The sequence below is a fragment of the Mobula birostris genome, chromosome 26, assembly GCF_030028105.1.
Source record: "Mobula birostris isolate sMobBir1 chromosome 26, sMobBir1.hap1, whole genome shotgun sequence".
Taxonomy (NCBI): Eukaryota; Metazoa; Chordata; class Chondrichthyes; order Myliobatiformes; family Myliobatidae; genus Mobula; species Mobula birostris.
In genome coordinates, this window is record NC_092395.1 from 28,605,796 (window position 1) to 28,616,760 (window position 10,965).

Consider the following 10,965-nt stretch of genomic DNA (forward strand, 5'->3'; position numbering starts at 1 on the left):
TATTAAAGGGGGAGGAATGATTCAGTCAGGAAAAGTAGGGGGTGGGGTTAGGTGTGTTGTAGATATTAGATAAAGGGAATTGTACACTTTTAGTCTATAGACCCTTTAATCTATGTTCGTTACTCTTACATCACAAGAGTTGATCAAATACTGTTTAAATAATTGCCTTTAATGAAGGCTCTTGATTAATAACAGGGTGGTTGAAGGATATTGAGAAAGTGAGTCTCAGATTGTAGAGACATTGTGTCACCTGAGACCAAACAATCAAAGTATAATATGGAGTGTGAGATAGGGATATGGGAAGTAAATGATCACATATTAAACCCTTTTGAATCTGTGTATCTTTGTGATATTCCAGATTTGTTTCACTACTTGAATTTAAATATTCCTGTTGCTGTGTGAGATTCAAATTTGTGTTGTTTGATCAGTGTTTCGGGACTTTGGCTGCTAAACCAGAAACTTAACCACCACGTCTCCATACTCTTCATGACATTCCTCAGTTCTATTCTGCCTCAGCTCACCGGCCACACATTCCAGTCTGTGCCTCTGTTTCTTCTTGATACGATTGTCCCATCTGATACTATGAATAAAACTGTGTCTATCGAGCTCTATCCATTTGTGGCTTGCGCTGTACTTGTTCTTGCTCCCTTCTGGTCCAAAGTCACCAGAGCAATTTAAAGTAGATTTTAGATCAACCTTTAAAGGGGAATTGTGGGTTATCTGAAATGGACACAGAAGAGTTCGGATCTGGAGCAGATCAGACAGGCTTGAGGGTCCAAGTAGTTTATTCCAACTATAGTCTTGTGTGTATATTTTGGTCCTCCCTCTTGTTTTCAAGAGGCTTCCATGGACCTCTTCTTCAGCTTTATGTGCAACTTAATGCAGCTGTACATCTCTGCGGTCTTCTTCTGATGGCCACCTGCTACTAATTTTATTTGCTTCACTGGTATCAATTTCTTCAGCTCTGGGTACTCTAAGCTGCAGAGCTCTTTCCATAACCTCCCCTGCCTCTCTGTTCCTTTAAACCCCTTAATACTGTGCCTCTGTCTGAATAAATAGTTGGTGATCAGTCCTGGTACCTGTCCGCCTTGGTGGGGGAAAAAAAATTTGACAACTTGCTACAAGAATACTAAAAAGGGCAAAAATTTTAATATTAAAGTCATCAATATTCTGTGTAATCAAACATGAAATTGAGTTCCCTCTTTAATGCTATGAGGTATTTCACTACACACTGCTTTTGAGGGTGTCACATGACAACCAAAACTAGAAATTCTGACGACAGTTAGAACCTAGCCGGGCAGAATTAAGAAAATCTCGAGAAAGGTTTATAATTGTTTGAATAAAGTAAATCAGTTTTTATTGGTGTGTGTGTGTAACAATAGGGCATGGACTAAATGAAATTGGGAAAGGATTGTGTTGTGGAAGTGTATTCAATGGGGATGATCGCAAAAGAGAGATCTGTGTTGTGGGTTACAAGTGTCAATTAGGGAGTTCTGCTGAGGGAGTAAGCAACAGCACAGGGACAGTGATCTGAAAAGTTGCTTCCCGCACCACTTACTAAATGATTGATCGTAGACTTGTCTCTGTCCACCCAGGTACCTCTGTGATTTTACCTACTATACCTCTCTGCATCTGAGCCACGGGAGATCAGCCTTCATACATGTCCCTCCGCTGGGAAAGCCTTACACAGCTGAGCAGTTGGGAAGGGCTCTTCAAACCATTATCGGGGTGATGTTGGGCATGCTCCAACATTCCAACGCCAAGATGAACTGCCTGGTGGAGCACTGAGGTTTCAGAAGCTGACAAAGGCGCAAGAGGACCCAAAATCATAACTTATCTTTCCAACCAGTTTTGGGGAACTTCCCTGGTCCCAGCTGCCATTGTAAAGTTCACCTGTTTAGGAGTGGGGAGGGGCAATTGAGTGAAGCCTGCAACATGGTAATTATTGTATCTTTAGGGGTGGAGGAAAAGTACAAATCTCATTCGGAGCTTGAAGCCCCAAGAGCCAAGTCAGGGCTAAAATGTTGAGTAACCATTTCTTGGGCTTCTGTAAACTATATGATGCACATAATGCTGTGTTCACTCTGTGTATGTTTTAAAGTTGTTTTCCAGTTAGCAATTTTAATCTGAGCCCAGGACAGCACGAATATTTTTGGCCTTATATTATTTTTTGATAATTGTTTTGTCTTGTGTCTCTGACAGATGATCACAGGAACTAAACTTTGAGCACTCTGCTGAACGTCACCCCAGAGTCTAAAATATTTCAACTCCTAAGGATGGATGCACTTGGGCACTTAGAGATATTATAACTACATAAAGACGTGCTCTCAGCCTATGTATGCAACGTTTGCTATGTACTTCAGTGAGTCTTGCCTAGATTTAGTATTAAGTAAGGTGTAAATCAAAAACTAACCATAGCTTAAGTACTTTGAACTAGGTTGACATAATCCATGTGTAATAACTTTTAGTTTAATTCAGCTACTCAAACCTTTATGTTTTTGCGTTTGTGGATTTTGAGTGTCCGAGTAAAACTCATTATAAAATCTTAGCTCACTTCCCTCAAGTGCTGTTAAGTATTGCCTCATTCCCCATCCCTTCTCAATGTTTTTAAGGAACTCCCTACGGCCACATTATTAGCAGAGTATTATTGGAGTTCAGAGCTATTTCTAAAAGCTGCCCATCTGTCACTTGCTAAGGAATAGGATCTCCCCTTGGGACAATATTCTGCAAAAAAAGCCTTTTACCATCTGTCTGTTGCAGCTCTCCAGCAACGGATGTTCTCCACTGTGTACATGTTTCTCTATGTTCACCTGGGTTAGATACTACAGGGGAGCTTTAGCTGATTGAGCCTTTCCTTCAGAAGGAATTTGTTTAGCACTGAGCACCTACGAAATGAGCCTTCCTCTTTCTTTTTCTTCTCACTATCCTTCCTGCCAGAGAAAGTTCCCGATCCCATACCTCAATCGATGTTGCACGTGAGCGGGGACGGTGGGTGCGCCTTTTTGTAACTGGTTCCACATCTGAAACTTGTTCAAACTGGCTTAGCATCAGAGCTTTCCGGCAGGTGCAAAGGTTCCTCAGCTGGTTTGTCATCTGAGGTGGCTGCTGCTTATAGTGAATGCTCAATCTTGGGCAGAACTGGTCCACTCAAGGGGTGATTGAATTGAGAGGAGTGCGAATATTGGTGGACTTTCAAAAGGCTGCCGTAGACGTGATCCAAACGAGTCTCTCAAAAGCCAGCCAACTTGGCATCATGACCGGAGTTGAAATGTCCCCGTCCAGATGAGGGGTCCTGACCCAGAATATCACCGGTTAGTTACCCTCCGCAGATCCTGCCTGACCCACTGATATTCTCCAGCAGTTTGTTTCTTTTTGCTCGAGAGAGATCCTGATATGTTTCCTGAGAAGAAACAGAAAATGTGGGGATGGACTTTAAAGAGTGTGGTGAGAAGAGGTCATGACTGATGACCCTTCCAGTTTTATGGAGCTTCCCAATGATGAACTTAGGTATTTTGAGCTAAGACTCCAATCTAAGATTTTGGAAGCAAATTGGTCCTGCAAGGATTTTGATTGTAATTAACTGATTTAAAGAATATTAGATTTCTGATACTAGGAATGCATATTTTTTAAGGAATTTCCTTTTATTTTAGAAATATATTTACATGTATCTAGTGATATTATTATAGATATTGAAGTGCTTCATAGAAGTATTATAGACAATGTAACAGAGCAACATAGGATGAAGGGACAAGTGACCGAAAGCTTGATTGATAGAGTGGGTTTAACAAAATGCGTTTTACAGCTCGTTTTAAAAGGAGGGGTGGGTGGGGGAGGACAGGGGGACAGACAGATGCAATGAGGAAAGTCCAGAGTTCATTGCCTCGACAGTTGTCGCTTGGCTATCACTGATGGATGAAAGGAAATTTACGGCTAATAAAAGAAAAAACAGATTTAGATGAAGGCAAAAATTTGTGGGTTGTAGGAGTGGGTAAAGAAGATGGAGAAAAAAGTTAAAATACTTTAATATGCTTAGGCCTCCCAGATGTGCTTAGAAACTCCTGCATTGGACATGGCAAACCTCTGATTATATGTTAACCTCCAAGAATTTAAAATGTTTTCAACTGCATTTGATGTGTAATTAAGTTGATGTAATCAATCTGTGTATGACAACCTCAGGCCCCCACGTTAACTTCTATGCCTTGATGAAACTTGTTCGTGACCACATCTGTTTATATGAACTGGAGAAAGGATGTTATGTGAGAATAGTGATGTTAATTGTTCTGTACATGGGAAAGAGTAAATAATTTCTATGTTTTGCTTGTTTTGACCTCCAAGGGACTACATCGTATCATTCATTAATTTGTCATATTTTTAAATTTCTATTTTCATAGAAAAGCAATTGCTTGTGGTCTGGGTTTCAGTGAATGAAGACTAATGTTAACTTGGATCACATTCTGGGTCCCACACTCAGCTCCTTGTTAAAGGGCATGGGAATTGTTAGACAATGAAAGATCAGGGTCCATATAATTTACAGTCCACCATCTTAGTGTTCACTAGTGACTTGGCTCAGTGATCAGTGTCCATTTCAAATACTTTAAGATAGTTCCAAAGAGGAATTTGTTATATCTGTATGCAGATTATTTGCGGGGAAGGAACAGAGTAGGGTGTGAAGTGGGATTAGACAATTGATCTTTTGAGAATCTGTACAGATGCCATCTCAGATTTCTTCTAAATGTTTCCCAAAAGTGCTTTATGAATCAACAATTAAGTGCTTCCAACATCTCCCAAGGGGGGTCTCTTGCCTTGTTTCTGGATTATGTCTACAGTTTCTATTGAGTTTCCAGATTTGTGGTTGCATAACACAATCTTAGAAAGAGCTGCCATGGAAGATTGAGGTGAGAGGGAATATTTACTGGAGGGATATTGCTGAGGACCATGAATGTCCAAGCCTCCATAGAGCAGATTTTTGGCCAGCAAGGAATTGCTTACAGGGATTGGGCAGGAATGTGGAGTCGAAACTGACAGGTGGAGAATGGTTCAGTGAGTTGAACTTCCTTCCAATTAAGGCTGTCTTTGGATTATGAGGCCCTGCCAACACCAAATGTGCTGGATCAGAAGGAATTGTTAAAGATGGCTCGGGGAGAAGCAGAGTGTTCCCTATATTCTGGGTAAGATTACTCAACTTGATGCTCTCTGGGGTCCAAAGTGTCTGTCAGAGTTCAGTTCAATGCAGATTTGAGTCCAGATGAAGGATCTCGACCCGAAATGTTGACTCTCCATTTCCCTCCATAGATCCTGCCTGACTCAGTGAGTTCCTCCAGCATTCATGTGCACTCTGGATCCCAGCTTCCGCAGTCTCTTGTTCTCCACCATCTCAGTCCAGCGACTGGTTGTACTTCAAATTAACTTGCATTGCGTGCAGGTCTTTTAGTAATTCATCACAAATGAATTACGTAAAGTGTAACAACATTCTTCTTTTACATTGTTGATTCTCTGAAAAAACTTTACAACTAGTACTATATTTTTGAAGTGCATCATTCCCAAGAGAGCAAAAATATGTTGGATTACTAAAAGAAAAGTATTGGAAGTACTCAGCTAGTCAGGCAGCACCTTTGGACTGAGGATTGGACATGATGTTTCGGGCTAGATCCTTTGTCAAAGGTTTGTGAAGGAATGGGTGTATTAAGTTGCAGAGACTGGAAAGGGTGGAGAGAAAAGAGGGGATGTCTGTTGTTGTGTAGATAAAAATTGGCAAGACAATAATTATTTTAAAAGCAATCAGGAAAACCCACAGTTTAGATGTTTCTTTGTTCCTCATCTCAAACTACCACCTTTGAAGTAAGTAATCTCACCAATTTTAATCTGGATCCAGCATGAAGTTTCCCCTATTCTTTCCTCCCCCCCCCCCCCCCCCACCCCCAATCACCATTCCTCCCTCTTTGTGTATTAACATGACTTATTTGCTATTTTCTCTCTTTCCCTGTTCTGATGAAAAGTTCTTGACCTGAAACATCAGCTCCTCTCCGTGCAAGTGCTACCTGATCTGCTGAGCCCTGCAATATTTTGTTTGCTTTGGATTTTCAGCATCTGCAGTTGTTTTGGTTCAAAGACCCATTAGTTCAGACTGGATTCTAAACTGCTGACTCTGGGGGTGGGGGGGGGGGGGAAAGAGGATGACAGTGAGCCCCTTACCCCCCTCCTCCCACATGATCTCCAGTGATTAGAGGACAATATGTTTGAAGTTACAGAACTGCTATATTTGGAAGCCCTTGTTATTTCTGGCAAGATGTAGAGAAAGCAAAGTTCTATTTTGTTTTAATATTATAAAGCTTCGGGGAAGGATTGAGGACCAATGTTCAGAGACACGAGATCAATGGCGCTGAATTTTGAGCCGTAAAGCATAGAACATATAGTAGTAAGATTCCGGCCCACTGTCAACCAACCACCAGTTTATATTTGTCCTACTTTTAATTGTTTCCTTTAATATACACTACATACTCACCCCCCCTCCACTCTATTCCATTACTCTCTCATGCCCCAGAGGTAACTAGAGTGCCCAGTTAACCTGCTGTCTTTGTTACCTGACAGGAAACCTAGTTGAACTTTGCTCTCTGTCTACTCGATGCTGCCTCCTACAGACTTGCTGGAGTATTGAAGGGGTTGCCACTCTGTATCTAATTCCCTGCCAGTGGGGCTAGTGCAGAGGGGGCCTTGTCCGGCCAGTGCCGTCCCTGTTGTGCTGGCTCTTCAGTGGGAATACCGAACAGTGTGAGTCACCTCAATTTCTCAGGTTGCAGCTTTGTGAGGAGTCACTACTCTCGAGTCAGTGCAGAACCATCCCGTGGTGTTAGTCTACTCAACTGGAGCGGATCCCAAAAGGATCAGGAAACTTCCTGTATGTTCGTGCCTATCCCGAATCATCAACTTGAAGCTTTCGTGACACATAATATACTTCTGAAAATGTACTGTGATATCTTTTATTAACCCTGTGAAGTTACTTGGGTTTAGTGTCCTATGGAAGAGTTTTTGTAAATTTAGTTTTGAAGTAAACATTATTCAAATACTAATCTAGCTTGAAAGAAAGTGAAGATTTTGCTTGGAAAATAAAAATGTTTTTTAATACAATTTAATAAGCAGTTGTGTATATGTTAAATAACTGTGGAATCCCTCAGGGGATTGCCTGTGTTCGATTGACACAGGATCCCACTGAGTAAGTTACAGGTCTGGTATCTAATAAACTGGATGTGCAAGTTCAAGGACCCTACTTCAGCTGGGGAATTTGAATTCAATTAAATCAATCTGGAACAAAAGAATAGTATTAGTAATGTCTGAAACCAAATCCTTCACCCCAAACTGTGGCCTCTATTCTTTCATCGTCTGAACTCCAAATCCTCTGCCCACTCGCCCTCCTGCCCTCCTGATCTATTCATCACTGACTAATGACAACATGGTCAGTATCACAGATTCTCCACTGCCTGTGCTCTAATCTACCTCCCTTTGAAACTTGCAGGGCTCTGTTCACCAGAGACTGAACCTAGTGCTCTGACACCTTCTCAGACCTCTTTGTGGACCGTAATTCTACCAGGACATTGTCTCCTTGACAGTCAGCAATCTCTCTGCCACAGCCTTGTAATACCCCAACCAGTTAGAGTTTGCTTCTATCATCGGTGATAAAAATCCATAAGTGGGAATATCCTGGGATTAGAGAGATGAATTTTATGGGTGGGGTGAGAGTGAGAGCCCTTAATATGAGGGCATCATTTGACTGTGGCTTCAAAGAGCGCCGGTAAACTGCACAATGGGGTTATGTGGGGGAGGGGTGCAAGGCAGAGATTATTCCTGTTACTTTATACAAAGGAAGTAACTAATTCTTGGGAGATCAATCAGCCCCACATCGCTCACTGCAGGAGCAGGTATCTGACATCTAACCATCTTCAACTGATTCATCAAGAACTGACCTTTTCTCAAGGTCAGAAGTGGGAATATCAGCAAATGAATCACTTCACGTCGACGTGCAGCAAGGCCCAGGCGACATTGGCTGATAGCACTTGACGGCAAAGATTTTGCTTCCTGAATACATTTGGGTGTTGCTTATGGATTCTGGGCTGCTGATCATGAAAATCACCATGAAATTTCCCTATCATGCACCATGTTTTTGAAATGGCCTATATTTGTTATTCCAATTCATAATTCAATTGAAATGTTGCCCATAATGTAAGCTGAAAAGTTTCCTATTTTGTCTGGGCATGTCTGAATGTGTTTAGGCAGGGCAGGATTTAGAGAGTCCATAAGTTTACGTGAAAGATTTCAATATTTCCCCGAGTAACTAATGCCAAGATTGGGGAAGGCATTTTTGTTGGTCCACAAATCAAGCAGGTCACCAATGACAGACAATTTGAAGAACTTCTAGTGGGCCCAGAGAAGATCGCATGGAAGGCATTCAAAGATGATGTTGAAAATTTTCTTGGCAACTACAAAGCACCCAACTACACGTGCATCTGATTGACAACATGCTTCAAGCATACAAAACTGAAGTGCAACATGTCACTAAAGGTTCATTTTCCACATTCCCAGACTTCTTCCCTGCAAACCTTAGCACTGCCAGTGATGAGCATGGTGAAAGGTTTCACCAGGACATTGCTGTCATGGAGAAACGGTGTCAGGGCAACTGGAATCCATCAATGCTGGCTGATTATTGTTGGACACTTAAGTGAGAAGCCTCAGACACTGAGTACAAACAAAAATCATCAAAAGATTTTTAGCCGAGTTGAACTATTGCAAAGCATCAACACAGTTATGCAACTAAATGCATTGTATTCAATAAAAGTTAATTTATTGTTTCTCCAAATTCCTACGTGATACATGCGGTTGGAAATTTGTGTTCAGTTTCAACCGGTCTTATAGACAAAAAAAAAATCCTGAGGAAGCAACACTTTCGAAAAAAATTTGTTGTCCAGTGTAAATGACGAGCAACCAAAGTACCCAGTAATGGCCACCACCAAGTTGCCCACCATTACTGTCCTAGCTATCTGCAGTGACTTCACGGGACTAAATGAATAAGTGCCTTGCAAAAGTAGGCCAGAGGCTTAATACCTTGCAGTGAGTGACTCACCCCCTGATGCCTTGAAGCCTTTTAGAACACGCAACAGGAGTGTAATGAAATTCTCTGCTGGGTGAGGACAACTCCTGTCTGGAAACTGCACATGATCCAGGGCAAATTAGCCCTCAAGCTTGACACCCTATCCACCCAGGTACACAATGGCTGCACTGTTGGCATTTACAAAGCTGCTCCAACAACAACAACTAAGCTCACGGCCTCTGCCACCAAGAAGAAGAGTTTCAGTGTCACCTACAGGTCCTCTCCAAGTCTTAACGTTGTCCTGGTTTGGAAAAATTGTAACGCTCTCTACTCAGCAGCACTGGGAACACATTTCCCAGAGGACTGCAGTGGTCAGAAGACAGCTTGCTATACCTCCTCCCCATCTTGTGGACAAGTCAAAAACAGAAACATAGAAAACCTACAGCACAATACAGGCCCTTCGGCCCACAAAGTTGTGCCGAACATGTCTCTACCTTAGAAATTACCAGGCTTACCCACAGCCCTCTATTTTTCTAAGCTCCATGTACGTATCCAAAAGTCTCTTAAAAGACCCTATCGTATCCGCCTCCACCACAATTGCTGGCAGCCCGTTCCACGCACTCACCACTCTCTGTGTTAATTAAAAAAAAAACTTGCCCCTGACATCTCCTCTGTACCTACTCCCCAGCACCTTAAACCTGTGTCCTCTTGTGGCAACCATTTCAGCCCTGGGAAAAAGCCTCTGACTATCCATACGCTCAATGCCTCTCATCATTTTACAATTATTATAAAGTAGGGAAAACACTATTGTCCTTGTCAGTATGGCACAGTTACCAGAGGGGGAGAAAGTTGCTGTTGGCTGCACGTAGAATTTGGGAACAGGAGAAAATCCGCAGATGCTGGAAATCCAAGCGACACACACAAAATGCTGGAGGGAGGGAGCATTTCTTCCCCCCCCGCCCATAGATGCTGCCTGGACTGCTGAGTTCCCCCAGCATTTTGTGTGTGTGGCATAGAATTTGGGAGCTGAGTTTTAGATCTGGGGATATCATAAACCAAAATGAAACCTGCAGTTTGTAGAATTATTTTACTCTTTAGATTTTTTTGTTGATTTGCTTAATGTAAAGTGGGTTCAGAATCAAGAGCTTAGTGAATGAATTTGCAAGTTAGGTGTTTATTTTGGAATAAAAGAGTAACATTGTTCTGGTCTTGTTGGAGTATTTTCTTTTGTACATTGTTCTTTGCATGTGAGTTACTCCCGTCCCGCTTGTCTGTATTCCCAGTTCTGTCACCTGTTACTCCTATCCCTCTTCTCTCTCCAGAAGTCTTTGACAGCAGGTTGGGTCACCATTGACTGTGGACTGGTTGCACTGGGTTTGACCAAGTCAGTTTGGGACTGGCTAAGGCTGAAGCAGTGCAGAAGGATCTCGGGCCGAAATGTTGACTCTTTATTCCTTTCCATAAATGCTTCCTGACCTGTTGAGTTCCTCCAGCATTTTGTGTGAGTTGCAGATGCTGGCCATCCAGAGTAGACTTTCTCATGTTTAAGGTTGGATCAAGTTGTGATTGGGTATAATTGGGTTTGGATCAGGCTGAGATTAACCATGATGAGATTGGGTTGGAATTGGCTGTGCTTGGGTCAGATTAATTGTAATTTTATACCACACAAACCTTGTGGATGTAGAATGTCCTTAGAGCGGCAGGAGGTGAGGCATTTGTTACAAGTACACAGCCTATAACTTGCTGTGGTATATTTATATTTAAAGTCATAACACCCAATACAATCTGAGAATTAGAGTGAAACTCTAGAAAATCTTTAAATGATGTTAAAAACTGTGGCCACTTAACCTCTAATAGCTGTAGATACTGAGGTATATCAGTTTATG

The 10,965-nt window shown here is 42.0% G+C and overlaps 1 protein-coding gene across 8 annotated transcripts in view; it reads left to right on the forward strand.

Annotated features, from left to right (window-relative positions):
* Positions 1-7,140, forward strand: part of pgpep1 (pyroglutamyl-peptidase I) — a 42,908-nt gene extending 35,768 nt beyond the window's left edge. For 2 of the 8 annotated variants that reach the window (XM_072243872.1, XM_072243873.1), the window contains exon 5: positions 1,596-5,366. In XM_072243872.1, the coding sequence (XP_072099973.1) occupies positions 1,596-1,788 (193 nt within the window). In that variant the 3' untranslated portion in view covers positions 1,789-5,366. Of the gene's footprint in view, positions 1-1,595; positions 5,367-6,588 lie in introns of those variants that run through there. The other 6 variants (XR_011883198.1, XR_011883201.1, XR_011883202.1 and 3 more) reach the window with 6 other exon arrangements.
* The last annotated feature ends 3,825 nt before the right edge of the window (positions 7,141-10,965 follow it).